Source organism: Poecilia latipinna, unplaced genomic scaffold (assembly GCF_001443285.1).
Source record: "Poecilia latipinna isolate Pla-1442-1.1 unplaced genomic scaffold, P_latipinna-1.0 Scaffold91, whole genome shotgun sequence".
In the NCBI taxonomy this organism is placed as follows: domain Eukaryota; kingdom Metazoa; phylum Chordata; class Actinopteri; order Cyprinodontiformes; family Poeciliidae; genus Poecilia; species Poecilia latipinna.
In genome coordinates this window covers 65,327-85,160 of record NW_015112707.1, presented here as the reverse complement: position 1 = coordinate 85,160, position 19,834 = coordinate 65,327, and the positions used below count along the sequence as shown (strand labels likewise).

The window sequence follows — 19,834 nt, the reverse complement described above, 5'->3', positions numbered from 1 at the left end:
CTGGACTAGACCCAGACAACAAAAAGCAAACAGCAGCGGCTGTGATTTACGTTCCTTAATAACATCAAAATCATCTTGTTTTCATTTTTTATGTTTTCCCATGGTCCACATCCAGGATAACTTCAGGGAAAGAAAAAAGATCATATTCTGGGCCAGCTCAACGTCAGACCTTGTTACTCTGGATCCTCATCTCTTCTCTCTCCCTCCATGCCTCCCTCCCTCATCCTTTCATCCCCCCTCTTATCCCACTGCCCCCCTCTTCTCCATTCAAGTCTGGCTGGCCTACACACGCGATCCTCACGCAGGCTGGGCCTAAGCCCCGTAAAGGCTAACACAAGCTTGGTGTAAAAACTCCTATTGGGGTCTGCCTCCCTCCCTTTCCCCCCCTTGTGCTGCCTGACTACACTTTCGCTTCGCATTACTTCTGCTATTCTAACTTTTCCACTTCTGAGCACTATCAATTATGCACTAGAATAACAGTGGGGCCAGGCCTGGCAGCAGGACATAAAGGCCGATTATGAGTGTGAATAATTCAACCATCTTCGTGCCATGTTCCTCTTACCAGTGATACAGGCAGAAAGGCTCTGAAGCTAATGTACAGCAGCAGACATGATCTGACCTAGACCGAATGTACAGATGGCTCTTTTTTAAAAAAGGATTTTAAAAAAGTCTGCCTGTGCTGCATTATTAAAGCTGCTGTCACCCTAGCATCATTCAAGGACTGACAAGCCTCAACACCTTCACAGACCTACCTGTCAGCTGGCACATGTCTTTTAGTTAACATGCAAACCCCTTATTTCATTACAATGTGAACAATAGCAAGTCATCTTTAAATTTAAAGAGATCACTGAAACTAACATGCACGTACGGTCATGCCGGTCATTATGAAACTTGTTTGCTTTAAGTAACCAAGCAGATTTTGTTTTACCATCAACGAGCCATAAACATTTCTGCCTTGACTGGATGTTTTACGATTAGCGGCTCTTCTAAGAAATATCAAACAGCAACAAATTTTTCTTCGCTCCACCCAAAGCCAAACGCACTCTGTTCTAGTGTCAGAAAAATGACACATTTTGCCCTAGGCTATTTGGCTTACCTCATCCCTGTACCTAATTAAAAATACCTGAAAAACAAGCACACTGTCAAGATTTATAATGAGAATAATGAAATAATATATATATATATGATAGACAGTGGTTTCCTTTTATTCAAAAACCAAATTGGAAGTACTAGACCACAAATTTTCTGACATGGAAAAGTTTTAATAATGTCTCTATAACACCCTACTAAAACCTAAAAATATTGTTTACATTAAAGAAGCCAAAATTCTGGTTCCAAACACAAAAAAAATCATCCTATAGTATCAATTATATTAGCATTTTTTGTGTTGAAACTAAATTCAATTTTTTTTATAATTAAAATATGCCCCATGTAAAAGAGCAAGTCATAAAATATAAACATTTTTATAGAAACATGTAAACCCAGGTGCTTCATTTAATTATCACTTTTATTTTACATTAAAAAAAAAATATTTGACTACACTTATGAAACTCTGTAGAGTAGCAAGGAAAAAAATGATTTCAACTTTAGACTAAAAAGAAAAGGAGAAAAAAAAAAGGCACATTGGTTGCCCGCTAAATTTGCGTTTCCGTTTGACATGCATGCTCTAATCCTGGCTGGAATGTCTCCGTTCTTGTAGTCCTGTGGCCCTGAGGAACAGAACAGCAGGTGAAACTGAACTCTCTGGGGTCTCGTCCCGCCTCTCCGCCACAACAACCACCACACCAGTTCAACAGGAAACTTCCAGCAGAGTGTGCAATGTACAACAGCCTCAAACTTTGTTTTTTTTGTTTTGTTTTGTTTTCCATTCCAGAGTACATTTACTTGTAGCATTCAAAAACTTTATAATCCTGTATACTTACTTTTTTAATAACTAACCTAACCTTCTACTTCTACTTCATCAAGGCAATAAGTTATCTTTTACACATAGTTGTCCAGTTAGACTTCTTGCTTTATATTTGCAGTCTTATTCAAAAGTTTAAAAAAAATGATGAACTCAGACTGCTGTGGTGAAAATGAAAAACACAGTTAGGAAGGAAAAAAATCTAAATTCATAAATAAGCAGAGCTTGAGAACTGGGATGTAATCAGTTGTCTATCAACCTCTGCAGCCATAACTCTGAGCCTAAGGTCGATGCCGTGCGCTTGGTCAACTCAGCAACACCCCCCTCCCCCCTCGAGTCTTGAGGACAACACAGTTACAGATCTGGCAACTGCGGCGAGGGAACTGGAAGAGGAGGGCAGGACAGAAAGAGCAATATGCCGCAAAGAGGGAAGCCGAAGAAAGAAACCCACTGACCTATATATCCTATGAATACTTAGCGGGATGAGGAGCAAATGGAGTGAGTGTTTGGGTTAAGACAAAGAAATGTACTTACTGATCTGAAAAATAGATCATTTTGGAAGTAGACTAACTTCTCTGTAACTTAAAAAAAAAAGAGGAAGAAATATATCAACAATACTATTTCCATCATTTTCACAAGGCAAGGTGATGACTGTCCCCTCCATAAGCCTGGTTTAGTCATGTTTTGGTTATCAAAGCCCCACTGAGAGATTAAGGACTTTAAAACTTTTGTATGCATGACTATCCGGGAGAAAAACACACACACTCCTGAGGATGTGGCTATAGGCAGCGCTCATCACCTCTGTTTATCTGGTGGACTTAGGCCACTTTGGGGACTCCCCTTAAGTCTCACTTATCTCATTAGAACCTTAAAACTGATTAATATGAATGCCAGCAGAGGCCAGCTCAAGACATTCTTAAGAAAAGAGGGAAGAAGGAAAGGAGGAGAGAGGGATGGGGGGAGAGATTTTAGAGGAAGGGGGTTTTTGTGTCTCCGGACAATGAGCTGATGGCTTTTTAAGCCTCTCAGTGGCTCTGGGCTAATACCCCAGGCTGCAGTCATGGGATAGGCCATGGTTCAAAGGCTGCTGCACTCCAAAGCTCACTGCTCACTGATTTAAGAGAAGAAAATAAACAAGCTGAATAAATACCACATCTGCTGCAGCTCGAACCTTACTAAAGAAATAATGAACTGCCTTTCCAAAGCAGAGGTGTACTGTATTTATTTTTATTAGGGATCTACCAATGCATCTGGTTCAAAAGAACAAGGCAATATTGCATTATTTTTGGGAAAATCACAAACTGTGTTCACAAAATATGTAGTCAGGGTAGAAAACTTTGAGGTGGGACTCGCCCATATATTGTTTTCTCAAGAGGTCCTAATTTCACCCTCTCACTCCCAAATAAAATAGGGCTTTCAACTGTGATTTCTGCTGAAGACATTTTCAGCTCAGGTTTGTAGAGATTAAACCTATTAAAAACTGTGAAAGGTTTTAACACTGAAGCTGCAATAAAGTGCTAGGTTAAGCAAAACAGTAGTATACTGTATTCATGTGGTGGTTATCAAAGCCCCACTCAGCTTTGGTAATCAAAGCTCCATGCTTAGTAAGTTCAGGTTTGACCATTCTAGTCATTTTTTTTTAATTTTGAGCAACAGATGATTAAATCCAACCTGCACTAAAAGGAAAAAAAAATAGGTTTAATGACCATTAAAAAACATACAATGCTCAAAATAATAATTTAGACTGATACCGCAACAAGATAGTGCTTCAGTTTTACAAAAAAAAATTAAAAATAATAAAAAATATGACAGTTTACTACCACAAGAATGGCACCAGTAGGGTACTATTTGCCTTAGGGCACATGAGGAAACCGCAAAGTGTCATTACTGATTAGCCAATATTCTTACAGTGCTTACAAACACACACACATACGGAGTTCAACTGTGTGCACAGGTGTGTGTGTGTGCGCGCGCGCATGCGTGAGAAAACTTCATAGTTCATAGTTTTCTCACAAAATGAGAAAACTATGAAGCAGCTCTCAGAGGAGCAGGCTTGAAGAAACGGGTCAGGAATAGTGCTGCGCTCTGCTATAGTAGTGACTTTGTGTTTCTGCTGCTTCATTAAAGAGGAGGTCGGCTCAGGACAAGTCAAATAACTATGCGTGAGCACGCACGCAAAAACACACATACAGTCCATGCACAAACTCCAATTCGTTTGAGCATCAAAGACAATTTTCACTGAGGATGATGAGCTCTATGCAGTGGTACACATTTTTAAATGGGATTTACCAACTGTTTGATTCCACACTCCTCATGGAGTTATCAGAGAAGGTTGTACTGTGAGTCATCAGAAGACTGAATGACGTTTTACTTAATGTACTTTAAGTATTAAAAGCTCAAGTTAGTAGTGTTTAACTTAAAATTTCTAAAATATTTCTCAAATACAGTTTGACAGTTTATTTTTCTTGTACTAAAACCTATAAACTGATTAAACTAGAAGACAAGGCAAGACAAATAAGATTTGTTTTCTAAATTATTTGAATTATGATCTTGCATAATGAGCCAAATTATGCATCACAACGAAACAAACAAATAATTTTATGGTCTTCTCTTGTAAATTATGTCCGAGGACAAAACTTGCTCTGTTTTTTTTATTGTTCCAGTTTGTCCCTGCAGCGCATATGCGGCATTGTGGAAAGAAACCCTCCATTATGCTGCAACATTGCACACGCCTCAGCTTTCTGACTTTGATACAACGGAAAATACACTTTCAAGGGCACAGCGTGCTATGTATCACAATAGGTGAAGAGTAAGACGCAACTTTGTGTTGACCAGCACACCACTAGCCCCCACCACCACCACCAAGTAAACACAACCCTGTGTGTGGTGGTCCAAGCTGTCTGAGGAAACAAAACAAGGGTTTAAAACCTGTGGGCTTAATCCTGTCTCTGCAGAAAACAGCCACAGGGTCACTAAACCCACACCATGAAAACCACATCTCATTGGGGTGAAGATGCAGAGTATGGCCACTGGAGAAATGCCACCAACCAACCAACAAACCAACCGTTGTCACCTCCAGGGAGGAAGGCAGCCAGCAAACTGCATGCATCTTTAAGCCTCAACAAGGACGGACAAGGAGGAGGGTAGGAATTGGATGGTTTAAAGCAAAGGGGAAGCAGGTTACTTGGAAGTGAGCGGAAAAAGCCACTTTTATTTTTTTTTTTCTTCCACATACGCTGACAGGAGGAAGCTGGACTCGGACCAGCATCTTTAAGATTGCAAGACGACTACTCTTCCCACTGAGCCACAGTTGGCCCCAGGCATCCATCCTCATGTTTGCCTTCTTCTGCTCTCGGTCCATAAAGCAAGCTACAAATGTAGCTGTCTGTTCTCTCGCTTAATTTCCCTTTTTCTATCCAGAAACGAGCCAGTAAGACATTCTCACAGCAAAACCTTTACTAAAAAAAAAAAAGCTTTAATTTTAAACAAAAAAGCAACAATTATCCCTATTGCTGATAAAATACAACTATAATATCGTCAGAGATAATATTATAACAAATAAATATAGAAAGTAACAGCTAATTTTGTTATAGTTCAATAAAAGTACCTCTAATGTGCATATTATAAACTTTTGCTCTTTAGTTCTTTATAGAGTAACACTCTGAGTACAAGTAAATGTTTAGACAGGCTATCTGCTCTGGTATCCTTCAGTCCACTTCTACTTAAAAGATATACATCACAGTATGTTGCTTGAAACTTGCTGCGACAGTCTGAATGCACCTTTGAGTTTCATAAACCCGGAGAAAATTCTGGTATTTATCTAATGCATCCTTGAAAGGATTTTACTCCATGGGAACAGTATGACAGAAATTTCCAGCAGTTTTGAAAACATAACTTTTTAAAACACCGGTGTATCTTATCAGTGCAAAACTGGTCCATGCCGACTCCTGTCATCTGTCCTTTTTTGTCTCTCTCCCTTCACCTAAAATCCACATATTACCTGGAGCTCAGGCTTTTTTAGAGTGGGCAGAGAAAGCAGGACAATGGCCGCCTTTCAAGCTCACAACCCGGCACTGGGGTGGGAAGATGAGAGGTGGGTGGTGGTAGTGGTGGTGGTGGGGGTGTTATTGGCTGCTTGTATTTTTATCTACTGTCTTTTCAGTGTAACACAGCAAGATTATTATTGGCAGGTCTTGCAGCTACGGCCGCAGAATGAACAATGAGAAGGTGACTTTGCTTGACTCTTTGTTTATATTCAGGTCAGTGGATCAGCATCACAACAGTGACTTTAAGAAAAAGGTTAACATTTTCCCCTTTCTGTCAATATATGCATGAGAATCTTTTATACGTACAGACTTGAAAAGTGATCTCTGGCTAAAATAGCACATATTACTGGCTCGAAGGTGTTTTTTCAGGACATATAGAAGCTGAAAGTCTGAAAGTGCATCAATTCTGACGAAACAGTGGCCCACACAACCATACATGTGTGCTTCCCAGTCTGTCCTGGGAAGACGAATTACCTCATGAGTCATTTACAACTGGCTACAACCGTCAATTAGGTCTTTATTCACAGGCTGGAGATGTGTTCTCTTCTGGGATCTATTCTCCACACTGCTGCCCAGCTAGAAAAACATCCATTCACTACCCCACGAGCCCCCCTCAAGTTAAATAAGGAAAAACGCCGCGTATGGCCTGAAGTCAGCCTACCATGAAAGGAGTTATCTGTGGAAAATGTGGCTGTCAAAAAACGAGCGGTCTCAAGCGTCCACGTCAAAAATTCCAGTCAAACAGAGCAGTGACGAAAGAAAAAAAAAAAAAAAAAGAATTGAAAACCCAATGGCTCTTTTGGCCCCAACACATGGAGATCTAATGTCTGCAACACAATGGAAATTTGACCATGAATCAGAAGTTCTAGTTTGTGCTTAGAAACAGTTTTCATATCATATATAGATCTTAAATGGTTTTCTTCAAAAGCAGAGCAGGCACTGTAGGCAATCAGATGTCTCTCAGTAGTGCCCCTCTCTGGTTAAGAGAGGAAGATCTACGTCGAAACAGCTGCTGGAAAGCCTCCATCTTATAGTAGAGAGCAGACAAGATGAAGATGGGCGTGGCAGCGGCCTTTTTTTCTAACCATGAAAGAGCATCTTTGGTGGATAATGGTGCGATTCAAGTTTGAACCTTCAATCAATCCTTCTCCAGTGTCTTATAATGAAACATGAGCCTTTATGTGTAGATTTTTGTTTTTAAGAAAAAAAACAACTTGCAAATCATTGTTTTCTTAAATCTTGAATATGTTGAGAACAAAGAAATGTAATAAATGCCCGTAAACAAAAATAATGTACTCTGTGTTTCTGCAGATGCATGTACTTATTGTGAACATATCAAAAAATAAGTTTTCAATCAAGATTTGCACATATGCATAAGACGGTTAATATTTTATTGTTTCTGAGAAGAGCAGTATAGAATGTTCCCCCACGGACTGAGCGCCGCGGGTTGGAAAAGGGGGCAAAAAGACAGATCGCTCGGCTGATAGCAGCATTTCAGCACTTGATCTGACCTTGGAGTGATTACTCTGAAAACAAAAACCTAGACATTAAAGTGTGGGGGGGGGGAAGCGAGTGAAACACGTAGCTTGAAACGAAGCTGCCATTCAATAGTTTTTCCATTTGTTAGTGCAAGAAAAAAAAAAAAACAACTTATGCTGCGCTCGGAAGGGTAAGGAAACTTTTTTTTAAGATTCAATCTTAATTAACACTGCTACTTTGTTCGGCTGAGCAGTGCTTATTTAATTGTGAAAACACATTTTATTTTATAGTTTAAAATAAAGAGCTGAGGAGTTCTATAAGTTGCTCATGCAAGGTCACAGAAAAGCTTTAGGTCATTAAACGCTCTAATTTTTCAGACTCCACACACAGACGCCTACAAGGAATCTCCTTTCTGTCCAGTTGCAGGCTGCCTTCTACAGGATTAGCATATCCACGACTGCAGCCCAGCCACCAAGCACCCCAGGCGACAGGGCTGCTTCTGTCCGCCGCATAGCACCTCCACAAGGGTCAGGGCCAAGAGTCCTCCCCCTTCCTCCACTGCACACCGAAGAACAGCTGCTCTGCTAAAACACATTGACTGAGCATTGACTACTGCCTGCTGGACTCATTTTCAACCTAATTGCGACAAAAAATATATATATATATATTATAATTTAAACAGAAATGCAGTTACAGGTCTAGTGAGAAAATATAAAGTGGCATATAGAGCCTAGTAAATAATTAAATTTGCAACGTTGCCGTTACAGTTGTTGCTAGGTTGTTGGTTTTTTTTTTTCCTTCTATCGTGTCTTGTTTGAATTTTCTACAGCCCGACTCACATTTTGTGCTCCCCTCCGCTCTCTGTTTGGCTGCCGTTTTCATGCCGTGTTCGCCAATGTCACAGACATAAAAAAGGCGGTAATTAATGAGAACTTTTAGGAAAATTGAGGAGAGAATGGGAAAGCAAGGAAATGAAAACAATGACCTCATTAATATTGATCTTTTTTTTATTAAATGCTTTCAAATTTTGTTGCATTTATAACTTGACATACAATTATTTTATTGTTTTTTCATGGGTAACGGCCAATATGGTCTTCTCAGCAAAAAAAAAAAAAAACATATATATTATTTTTTTTTCTCCTTACTGCTGCTAAAATTGTAGATTGATTTTTACAGTTATGCTTAGTGCTACCTTCATTTATTTATTTTATTGTTTGATTCTGCTACTTGCTACTATACCAGCAAAACTATGTATTTTTTTTTTTTTCTTAGTCTTTCTGCTCTTTACGGCATTACAGAAGTAAAGCTGATACTGGCTGGGCTAGCTGGGTTAATATATTGGATAGACCCTACACTTGTAAAGCTGTACAATATATTGAACTGCAGTTATTATCTCAAAAATCGTAATTGCAAAAGGCAGAATATTTTACATGCTCAGCACATGTAAAATATAGTCGGTTAGTTGGATGAAAACCTAATGTATGTTTCTAGTGGCTGAGATGGTAATAGAGACTAGCGGGTAAGTAAATAGTAAAAAAAAATATAGGCTAATCCTAATTAAAGTCATCAAAGCAATTTTCAGTGATAGTATTTTTTTTTCTCATCTTGTGCTGCATGAGCTGGCTGCTTAGCAGGAGTAAAAAAAAGGCAGCGCTCCTTTTGTTTCCAATTTTTGGAGAACAGATATATTTCCACATAGAACAATCGCCTGTTTTTTGTAACTTAAGGAAAAGTTAAACAACGGCGGGCAGCAACAAATGGGGTAGGAACAGTACTGTGCTTCTCTTCTCTTCACACAGCTAAAGAAAACTCTGAAAACTCCAGCACTTTCTCTGGGCTCTCAGAAAAAACATCAAGAAAAATGTATGACTGAACATTTTGGTAACCATAACTTTTCAGAAACGATTTTATTCTCGACTCCAGAAACCTAATCCTGCCTAATTTCTAAACTAAATTTGAATGTTTAGTTACACATTTAGCGAACCACTTGCACATAACCCTTGCAGGCAACCACATTTTGTTAAAGAGAGAAAAAAAAGACCCAAAAAAGAAAAATATGTGCGATTTGTCTTGTATCTGAGAATCTGAACACAAAAAAAACAAACAAAAAAAAAAACAGCTCTATTAAGCACACAATTACTTTAAATACACAGACACATTTAAACCCCCCAAAAAACAAGCACAAAAGACAAAGCAGACGTGACTCCAAGAAGAGCACGAAAACACCACAGCCACAGCTACTGAGTGGATATCTCCAGTTACATTCAAAGATGTGAAAACTTCATCACAAGTCAGTCATTTTTACAGTCGTATTCTGCAGCAAAATATAAAGCACCTTGAAAAATATCAATGGACAAAACCTCCATCTGCCTGTTGTGCTAATAACACCTTACGTTTCAAGGAGAGTTATTAGTTGCTAGTTTCACATTCACTGGCCAACTTTCTGCTTCGTTACTTCTCACCGTATGCGCGTGACCTCTCTCACTCAGAGTGAGTATGACCTCTGAGGCTCTTTCCCTACCATCTAACCGTGGAGGGACTCTGAAAATATCTAATTGTATTCTTTTATTCTCTGTGCCTGGCGAGAAGAGATGGAGGCAGGCGAGGGATAAGAGGGGAGAGAACGACGGAGAGATTCAGCTGAGAGTTTAGAGGCGACACAGGAGAAAAGGGAGGAGGCATGGAGGGGAAAAGAGGAAAACGGAATTGCTGTCTTTTTGAAATCACAATCGAGAGACTATTAGATCCTGCCACCTTCTTTCCTATTAGTCTTGATACATGCGATAACAGACAAAATAAATGTCATTTTTACACCGGAAGATGTCAGAAGTTCTTTTATGACTCTTAACCAACAATTAGAGTAGGTTTTTGATATTGAACGAAAAGGAAATAACAAAAAGGCAAATGTAAATGTGCCAAAAGGTGGAAAATTAAGGTGTTACTCAGAATAAAACAACTAGCAAGTTCTTGGTCTCATGCTGTAGTTGTGAAACAAAATATTGGAGAAAAGCCAGCGAAACTGCAAGGAACCCCACCTCAGTCTCAATCAAAATTACCTACTTCACAAACACAGCTACTGGGGCACGGCCAGCACAAATAGCTACACTACAAACTTACACTGCAATACAATAAATCTGACCAATCAAAAAGCTATGCAAAAAATCAAAAAAAGTAAGATTTTATGTATGATTCCTTGTTTGATACTGATTAAAATGTGAGCTATCGTGTGTTTTGTCTACCAATAATGAGAACACAAGTAAAACTAACTTGAACATTAACTCCCCCCCCCCACCACTTTTTTTTTCTTTTTTTTTTATCTTTGTCCAGAATAAACTTTCTACAACAATTTAGCATATTACAACCAGACAGTTTCAGTTAGGCTTTCTTGTGGTCACTACATAATGTTTTGAACTCCTAATTACACATTAAGTAGCAGACATGACGAAGTTTTTAATGCTATTTTGGTGCACGTGAAAGTCTCCGTTTTGAGATTTCTTGCTGTGCATTTCAGATGAATAAGTGGGCAACCAGAGATCCACCTTGATTGGCTATTCATTTTTAATCTATCTAAACCTGGCACTTCCACCATTTTCAGTCAATAAACTTATCAGCCAGCATGCTGATGTACTTTTTTGAGTTGCAAATAAATTAATTATGATAAGTGCTGGAGTCAAAAGGTTTGATGCACATATGGGGTTACCTATAATTCAACTGGTTTTTGTTTAATTTACTTAATATATCAGAGTTCAATTCCTCTTCTTCTCTTTTTTGTAATAGTTTTTTTTTTTTACAACAAAACTAGTCGGGTCTGATCAAAGATCAGAAGGACAGATACAGATTTTTTTTTTTTCTTTTCATTAAATGCATCAAAACTAAGAGTACTGAAAGAACTAAGGATGCTGGTTTTTAGTCTATAAAGCATCAACCAAAAGCATGAACTTCTTTTGAGTTTTTTTTAAAGGACATGGATAAATCATTTCATTCATCAAATGAATGATCATGTAATTCCTTCCATTTCTGTCAGATTCTATATTACAAAATATGTGCAAGAATCTGAAACATATTGTGGGTTTTTTTCTTTCCTTTTATTGTTTTCATGTCTTATAGTTTTTTAACAAACACTAAATACACCAGAATTGGTCAAAGTCTGTTTTCGCAAGCCAGACTTTGGATACTGTTTTGGACATCTAAAATAATAACCCAAAACATACTTTTTCTTCAGATAGTAAAACTATCTAAGTGCATATGGTCCATATACAAAGAGCATTGTTACAATACAAAAAAAAAACACTGAAATTATTCATTAAACTACATTTTTTTAAATCATCCTAGCAAGTCATATGATTTGATATTTTCTGCCATCATATGCACCATGTGTTTTTGGCTCAGTGTGCCTGTTTGTGTGCTTGAATGCTCTCCAAAGCAGCCGTGCTCTAAGTGAGACCGTTCAGCCTCAGCCGAAGAAAAAAAAAAAGAAAACAGACACAGCCAAGTTCCAGGTCCACACCAATTTTCTACAGTAATGCAGCTGGAAAGGGACTCGATATTTATTAACTGACTCATCAATACGATAAGTTTGCTAACTCTCTCCCTCTGTGCTTTAAAAAAGTTACCTCTCTGGCTTCTCAACCCCTGCAGGGCTCTGAGGCAAACAAACTCCACTCAGAGTAAAGTAGTGCGGACCGACTGTTACAGAGCTGCAGCCTCCGTGAAAACCTGTTTCCTTTCCTCAGGCGAATTTCAATCTGAGAAACAGATGAGGCTCAGGAAACTATCTATTACTCAGGTTTTACTGGGGTTCAAAGAGAGCGGAGCATATAGATCAGAGCAATATCAGAATATTCTCTGCGCCTGTTCCTGGTAACGGGGCACATCTGAGATTAACAGTGGATTTATTTCAATCTCAATTTTTTCCCCCCTTCACAGAAAGCAGGAAAACTTGTCAGCACATCTGGAAGGTATCAAGTTAACTAAGCAGCCTGTCAACTCAAAACTTTTTCTTTTTTTTTTTTTCCTCGGGAAAAAATAGCACAGCCCAGTGAATGTGTGTCTATCAATGGTAGGCATCAAGATCTAACTCAAGATTGCGTTTACCTTCATTAAAGACAGTGCTCCATTAACAAACAGTCAGGGTAAGTCTGGCTTTGGGCACCCAGACCACACCAGTCATGCTCCATGGTTTATCAAGCTGGGAATCTACACACCCGGCTAGGACTGGCCCCCCGACTCCAACCGGGAGCCTTCGCAGTCGCCCCTCCGTTTTTACACCCTGGCCGCTAATGGTTTCAAGCAATAAGTCATGTTTTCACAAACTTCAAACTCAATGTAAATAGTTGCTCAACAAATTCGCCGTGTGCTATTAATGACTTTGCTCACTAGGAGGTTTTTTTTTTTTTTTTTTTTCGGTCGACAAATAAAACACTAAGTGCTGGTGGCAGTTGAGTGAAAGGTCTCGGTAAACTCTGCCAGGCGGCGATCAGACTTAATAAGCCGGGGACAAGGCTGTACAGTGTGCTATATGAGGGACTTTTGGAAGGAAATGCTGTCTGGACAAACAGTTTGCAAGAGCTTGGACTAGAAGGAGCAACGAGGTTTCACGTCTGAGAAACTTTTTGAAAGGTGCTTGATCTTATTCAACAACCTTTACAGTACTATTTCCTTATTATCAGCACACAGATTTTTTTTTCTTTCTTAATGTTTTAGTGAAAGGTTGATTTTTTTTCTGTTACTGTGCATCATCTTTAGATCAACTTTTTAAGAGTTTGTTTTAGAGCAACACATCAGGACCTTTGGGCTTTAAGACAGCGGTCTAGACCCTTCCTCTAATACATAAAGCATACAGTATGACACTATTACACTAAAACTTTGCAGATTTTTCAAAAAGAATTTTCATAAGTTCTAAAAATCTAAGCTAAAACAAAAAAGTGCATTTTAACCTACAGTCTTTTTAATTATCCTTCTTTTTCAAAATACTATTTAAGGTTCAAAATAACACCTCCAATAATTTTGTTTAATTTTCAACAGCACCAGGGTTGTTCAAAGTAATTACAAGGCACACTATTCTGCATAGTTTCAAACAAACAAACAAACAAAAAATAGAAACTGTATGTAATAATCTGAAAAACAATTATTCTAATCTGATTAGGCTTTTTCTTCTTAAAATATCTTTTACCACAACTCTCAGAAACTATTTTAGGATTATGACCAAAATGTAGAAACAAATCCTTAAAAGTTTGAACACGAACAATTTAATACTACTTAACATTTGGGCTTTAGTTTGCTTATATGCGCTTATTTTTGGTATTTTGTAAGCAAAATTCAATGCAACCTATATCACTGAATTAAATAAGGGGACTAAAGATTTAAATATTGACGGATGAATTAAAATAGACGTTCTGGTTGTACAGGCACATGTTTTGTAGAATGTGAAGACTTTTACTAAATATTTCAAATCTACATGTAGAGTGCAGCTCTGACACGCTTGACCCGTGTGTCTCCACGACGGTCGAAAGTTTTAAGCATGATCATCAGACTGCTTTAGGAAGCGAGAAAATACGTGATTTCCATCTGTGTGTTAATCTGAGACTGCTGCTCGAAACAGGCGGGTAGAAACACCGGGAATAAAAGTAGAAAACATAAAAAGAACAGAATTTGTTTCTCCAGAACTACAGCTGACAACACTCCAGTAGAAATTTGCGTAGATCTGGGGACCACAGGCAGCAGGGAAATAGGCCTTACTTTACGGGTTATATCTCGAAAGACGCACGGCACAACTACATGAAACCCAGCAATCTCGTTGGTGTACTTTCCTGTCCTCAGCAGCAGTCGGTCTGTACCTACAGAATCTGGCTGAGCAGAATAAAGAGCGATGGTTCATTCAGAGCGGAGAGAGAGAGAGAGAGAAGGAGGGAAACATCTCCCACTCTCAGCGGGGGAAGCCTGCTCGATGCGCGGCTACAGCACTTACTTGGTGTTGGTCCGGTTCCAGAAGACGGCGTAGCGGTCGGCCACCACTTTGGATCCGGGCTCCTGGCTTAGAACACACATCAGCAGCACCAGGCAGACGAAGAGGACCATTTCCACTTGCAGCATCACTACAGCAAAACTTCGTTAGTCTATTCCGTCTCAGAGTCGATCGCTCGGTAGGATCAGATATGTGGAGCGGGTTGGAGGGTGCAGGTAGGAGAAACGGGGCGCCTGAACCGGGACAGGTGACCTGATCTCAGTCACATGTGGACCGGTGTTTCTGCTTCAGAGCTATCAACGTAATGCGAACAGAAAGAGAAACGAGCGAAAGAAAAGAGGCAAATGTGATCATTCAACGGGGAGGACGGATGAGGTGACACTTGTTCAGGTGAAGTTACAAAAAATTAAGGCGTCAACAGTCCCGATGAAAACATGTGCCTTTTTTGTTCCTGCCGGTTTATCAGGACGGAGGAATCCAGATAGAATGTGGTCCCCCCCTCTCTGATGCACAAACAAGTGAGACCAGCGCAGAAAGCCACCAATGCGCAGCAGAACACTCGGTGTCTCCCGTGGCGTTGTACAGTGTCAAACCCCCCCTTGCGCTTGCTGGGTGTAGCCTGTGTCAGGGCCAAAGTGACAACTGCTCAGCCCTTCACTCCAAACGCAAAAAGCGCAGATTAGTCCGAGACGTGATGGAGAGAGGGGGGCTCAATGTGGTCCAATGACGCTGTGAGGGCGCAAGTCAGATGTCCATGTTATTATCCCGGCAACTTTCTGAAGCCATGCAGTCAGCCAGTCAGTGCGTGCCGGAGGAAAATGATGACTGACAGCGTTAGATCGCCGTGTAAAACAAACCCAAAACAAACAAAAAATGAAACACTGTCATCCTCTTCGCTGTGATCCGCCGGAGGTGTCACGGCCGAGGCGGGGAGGAGTCCGTCTCTGTGGCCGTGTTGTGTTTTCTCTCTCTCTCTCTCTCTCTCTGTCTCTCTCTCTCTCTCTCTCTTCCTCTCGCTCTCTCTCCCTCTCCCTTCTGGAGACGCTTGTTTTTATCTCCGCATTCCAAAGTGTCCTCCTCATATATAAGCCATCGCGCAACGTAGGGGAGTGGAAAAATCGCAGCGCTCTCCCATGTGCGTGCTCTGTTGTCGTCCCTCCCGTTCTTTTTGTTTTGTTGTTATTTGATTTTTTTTTTTTTTTTTTTTTTTTTTTTTTTTTTTTTTTTGTGTGTGTTTTTAGTGGACACGAAGGGACTGGGTAAGAGGAAGGACAGATGTAGCAGCTCCACGCAAGCTCCAGACGGGGACTGAGAGAGTGGGTTTGGTTACGGCGGAGCGGGGCATAGTCCCATTGGTTTGCGACGATCTAAATGGGCGTGAAACCAGCAGACCTAAGCCCCGCCCACTTCTTAAAACCGAGGTAATTCAATTATAGAAAGGTGGAGCTGGAAGGGGGCAGAGGAGCGAGGTGCCCAGGACAGGGAGCACTTTTTACATTCTCCACTGACAGATCCCGCAGATAAGCTGCGCTCGGTGCTATTTAATTACATGCAAAAGGACGCGGTGTAAAAAAAAAGAAGAAAAAAAAGAGAAAAGAAATAAAAGAAAGTAGAGAAAGAAAAAGAGCAAATATATTTTACTATTTAATAAAAACGGCACATTTGAAGAAATACAAATAAATTACCAAATATTACACATAAAATAGTAACCTATAGATATTTGTATTGCATTTATTTATCATTTTGTTGTACTTTATTTTTCACTGAATCATATAAGATTGTCCAGTTTTCTGTTTTATTCTATTATCATTATTTCCATCTCAGATTTTTCTATATATTACATGTGTATTGAGACAAAACAAGCATAAAAACATAATTCCCCACACTGATTTCTCAAGTATGCTCTCTGTTAAAAAAAAGAAAAGAAAGTCAAGGTATTTATAATTATTTAATATACATTATTTCAAGTATAATTTTATCTATAATGTTTTTATGTTTCTTTTTTCATTTATGTTTACAGTTTTTGTTCCAGTGGTGTTTACACATTTAAAGTTTAATAAGAAAAAAAAAATATTTTATTTTTTTTTTAAGAAAAAAAATGTTTAAGTTTTTTTTTTCTTCCTCTTCTTCCTTTTATGTTGTGGGCAAAATTAAATAAATATGACCCTTAATTTTTAAGCTCAACAGAGTATGTAAGCCTGGTTGTAACTCTCTGCAAAAAAATGAAAAAGAAATGCCACATTGTTTTCCACAAGAGTTCAAGAAGGTGCATCAAGTCCATCTGTGCATAAAAAAAAAGAAGAAGGTGAGTCGTTGTTTACGAAAGCTCCATGCACATGTATCAGAACAGCTCCCTGTTCTGATTCAAGGAGAATGACGAGTCCCAGTACCCTGAAAGCCCCGTAGCTCTGAATCACTGATTCAGCCTAAGAAAAAAAGCGAGTTGTAGTTGCCCGTGTTTGAAATACTCGCAGAAAGCTTCACAGCAGGGGCAGAGACAACCCAAAGTTTGATGAGGCCCAAAGCAGAATTTGATGTTGGGGCCCGTTTTAGTACAAAATTTATAGTTTGCATATTGTACGTTTAACGCTGTGGCAGTTTTTGATCTTGATGAAATGGCTCACTTCCCTGGGCAGCAGGGAAAGTTTGTCAACTGTGCTGACATATATAAAGTTAGTAAAAGCTAAGAGTGGTTATTAGACTTGTGGTTGAAGAAGTTCAATGTAGAAGTAAAAATTTAAATTGAGTCCAGATTTGACCAGTTTAGCATCAGAAAAGTTAATTTTGCTTGTAAGCTGTGCTTGTATGACACAGTTGTCAGGCTAAATATTTACATACCACCTTTTGTAATACATTTTTAAAGGTTTTGTGATTGTGATAAATGTTGTAGAAGTATTTTAGCTGTATATTAAACCAAGAAGTATTCATATATTTTTATAATACCAATCAGTTTAATCATTTATTAAAAATATGTAATAAAGTTGTGTATAAAACTAACAACATTTTCAAAGTGGGTGCTCAGACATGTCAGGAGAGAATTTGGAAATAGGCTTAATCTTGGTGAACTTGAAAATAGTTTGAAATTATAATTTCAAACTATTTTCAGTGTGAAAATGTAAGTATTGCACTGGTTCTAATTTTAATGAGAGTTCCAAAGAAAAGAAATATAAACTCCCATATCCATGTAAACAAACTGAAGTCAGTCAGTCACTAAAAGTAGGCCACATATGAACATTTTCCATCAGAAATGTCAACATTTATAAAAGTGCGTAGTCTAACTGAGAAAGAAACCATGATTAAATTCAGTTAATTTTTGTAGTGCTAAATTATAACCAATCTTCTTCATCTTGGGGTATTTCACAAACAAGTCAGATTCATATGCAGTTATGTAAAAAAACAAAGAAAAAAACAAGCTTAGTTCAGTTTCAGTTCTTTCCATTCCACTCAATTTGTGTAGATTGAATATTACATCAATTTATGTCAGTCACATTGCTTCGCTTTATTTTTACACCAGGTAATGACAGAAGATATATAAAACTCACAAGAGAGTCTTGTAAATTGTCTTTTGCATCATTGCATTTCTCCTTGTAATATCTAGGAAATTAGAGGCTGCTGCGTCTAAATGTCTGCTGCGTCTTCTGTGCGACAGGTGCTGTTGGCCATCAAGGGAGCAGAAAAGGAGAAAAAATGGAGGAGGAAAGACAAGAGAAGGAGGAGGAGGAGGAGGCTAAGAGGGCAGCTAATATTTTAAGATAATCCTCTTGACCTGTTCTCGTACTCTTGTGTAAACTCAGCGCTGTTCGCTTGCAGCTATTGCCGCACACACTGGCAGGAGGGGCGCTCTTCTGCAACCAGACATAAATACAATTATCGCGCCATGCAAACTCCCAGAAGTGTCCCTTTTTTTTATTCCTCTGTTTTTGCAGAACATATATTTAAGAGAAAAATACATCAGCTACCAGACGAGAAGGGATGGGAAGGTCAGCGGACATGGTTGTTTTTACACCCACTTTACAGCCGTGTCTGCATTCCTCTCCTGGTGAGTCTCATCTCTGTCTCACATGCAATAAAAATAAGTTGATAACAGGCACGTTTAGCTCACTACGCCCTCAGAATACACCCCCAGCTGCTTTCATTTTCTCCTAATCATCCTCATCCTCTTCTTCACCTACTGTCAAAGAGAGCGACGGTAATAACATCGTTTCTCTTTTCCCACTTATTCCAGCAGAGTGATGCAAGGATCTTTTTAATGTTTTAAAAAATATATATTTTTCTGTTTCACTATTGAGAAGAAGGGCAGAATGACAATACATTTATTATTACAGTTCCCAAATAAATGTATTTTTCATCACTTTTTATCTTCCGTTATTGTGTGATTTTTTTGTATTAGTTTCCTCAATAAATAGTCCAAGAAACACTTGATGGGCACAATCACTTCTTATTCCCTGTAGAAGCCATTTACCTGGGAGGTTTTATATTCCAATTCGATTTGAGTCAAGATTTTTGGTAATGTCTTTTTGATAAAGGATAACAGGCTTCATCAAGAGCTTTACTTTGATATATAGTAGTCATTCTGGCCAAAAATGACAAGGATTTGGCTTTGAGCCTGAGGTTTTCCCCTTCTCAGATTCAATGATCAGCATGCACACACAGCCAGAGTCGGAAGGTGGATGGGCTGGAGAAAATGAGCGTCTGGCTGGGTGGTGGGATGATTTATAACTTTTATTAACGTTACCGTTCTTTTGTGATCAGGGCAATTAGCACAGAAATCATAACAATGACTCATTAATAGAGGTGAAAACGCAGCTCTGTTTTCCTGGTGTCAGAATGGCGGGTCGGGTACACCAACAAGCAATTACAGACATGAAAGGGACCCTTTGAACAGGTCCTTTTGAAAATATCTGCCAATTAACATCTATAACCTGCATGAAAAAAGAAAGTCAAATTGTCAAAGAATAAATTAAAATGATCCTTTCACCTTTTTGAATAGAGATTTCCAGCATCTTCCAATAGATGTGAATTTCAGTAATCACGTATGACAAAGTAAACTCTAAATCAATTAATGGATATAATTAAATGGACTGTGATAGCTTGTTTTTCATATTATAACCACAGCAAGTTCAATTTAAAGGCATGTTCGAGACCTTCGGAATAGAAAGTGCCGTCACATGAAACATAGATGCGGTCATTATGTGTAGGTGCAACATGTGTTCATCGGTTGAGTTTAGGAGCCTTCTAATGTCTGAAAAGACTAATCAAACGGGTCCTATACTGGACTAAAATTAAGTGAGAAAGCAGCATTCAGACAGTCTGAAAAGTCTTGGTAAAACCTATTCATAAGTACATGAAAAGATTTGACTCTATATATAAAGAAACCAGGGTTATCAGTCAGGGATCTTGCACCTTGCACTATTGCAGTATGTCATTAAGTCTCTGGCAAAA

The 19,834-nt window shown here is 38.9% G+C and overlaps 1 protein-coding gene and 1 long non-coding RNA gene across 3 annotated transcripts in view; one reads left to right on the top strand and one right to left on the bottom strand.

Annotated features, from left to right (window-relative positions):
• LOC106941087 (ephrin-A5) overlaps nt 1-15,589 on the bottom strand; it is a 122,253-nt gene extending 106,664 nt beyond the window's left edge. Inside the window, exon 1 of one of the 2 annotated variants that reach the window (XM_015024035.1) lies at nt 14,396-15,589. In XM_015024035.1, coding sequence (XP_014879521.1) covers nt 14,396-14,520 — 125 coding nt within the window. In that variant the 5' untranslated portion in view covers nt 14,521-15,589. The remainder of the gene's footprint in view (nt 1-14,395) is intronic. The other variant, XM_015024032.1, reaches the window with a different exon arrangement.
• Nucleotides 15,464-18,747, top strand: LOC106941105 (uncharacterized). Its single transcript, XR_001423264.1, has 3 exons — nt 15,464-15,538; nt 15,634-15,813; nt 18,042-18,747. It is a non-coding gene; the product is annotated as an uncharacterized LOC106941105 (long non-coding RNA).
• Nucleotides 18,748-19,834: the final 1,087 nt, after the last annotated feature.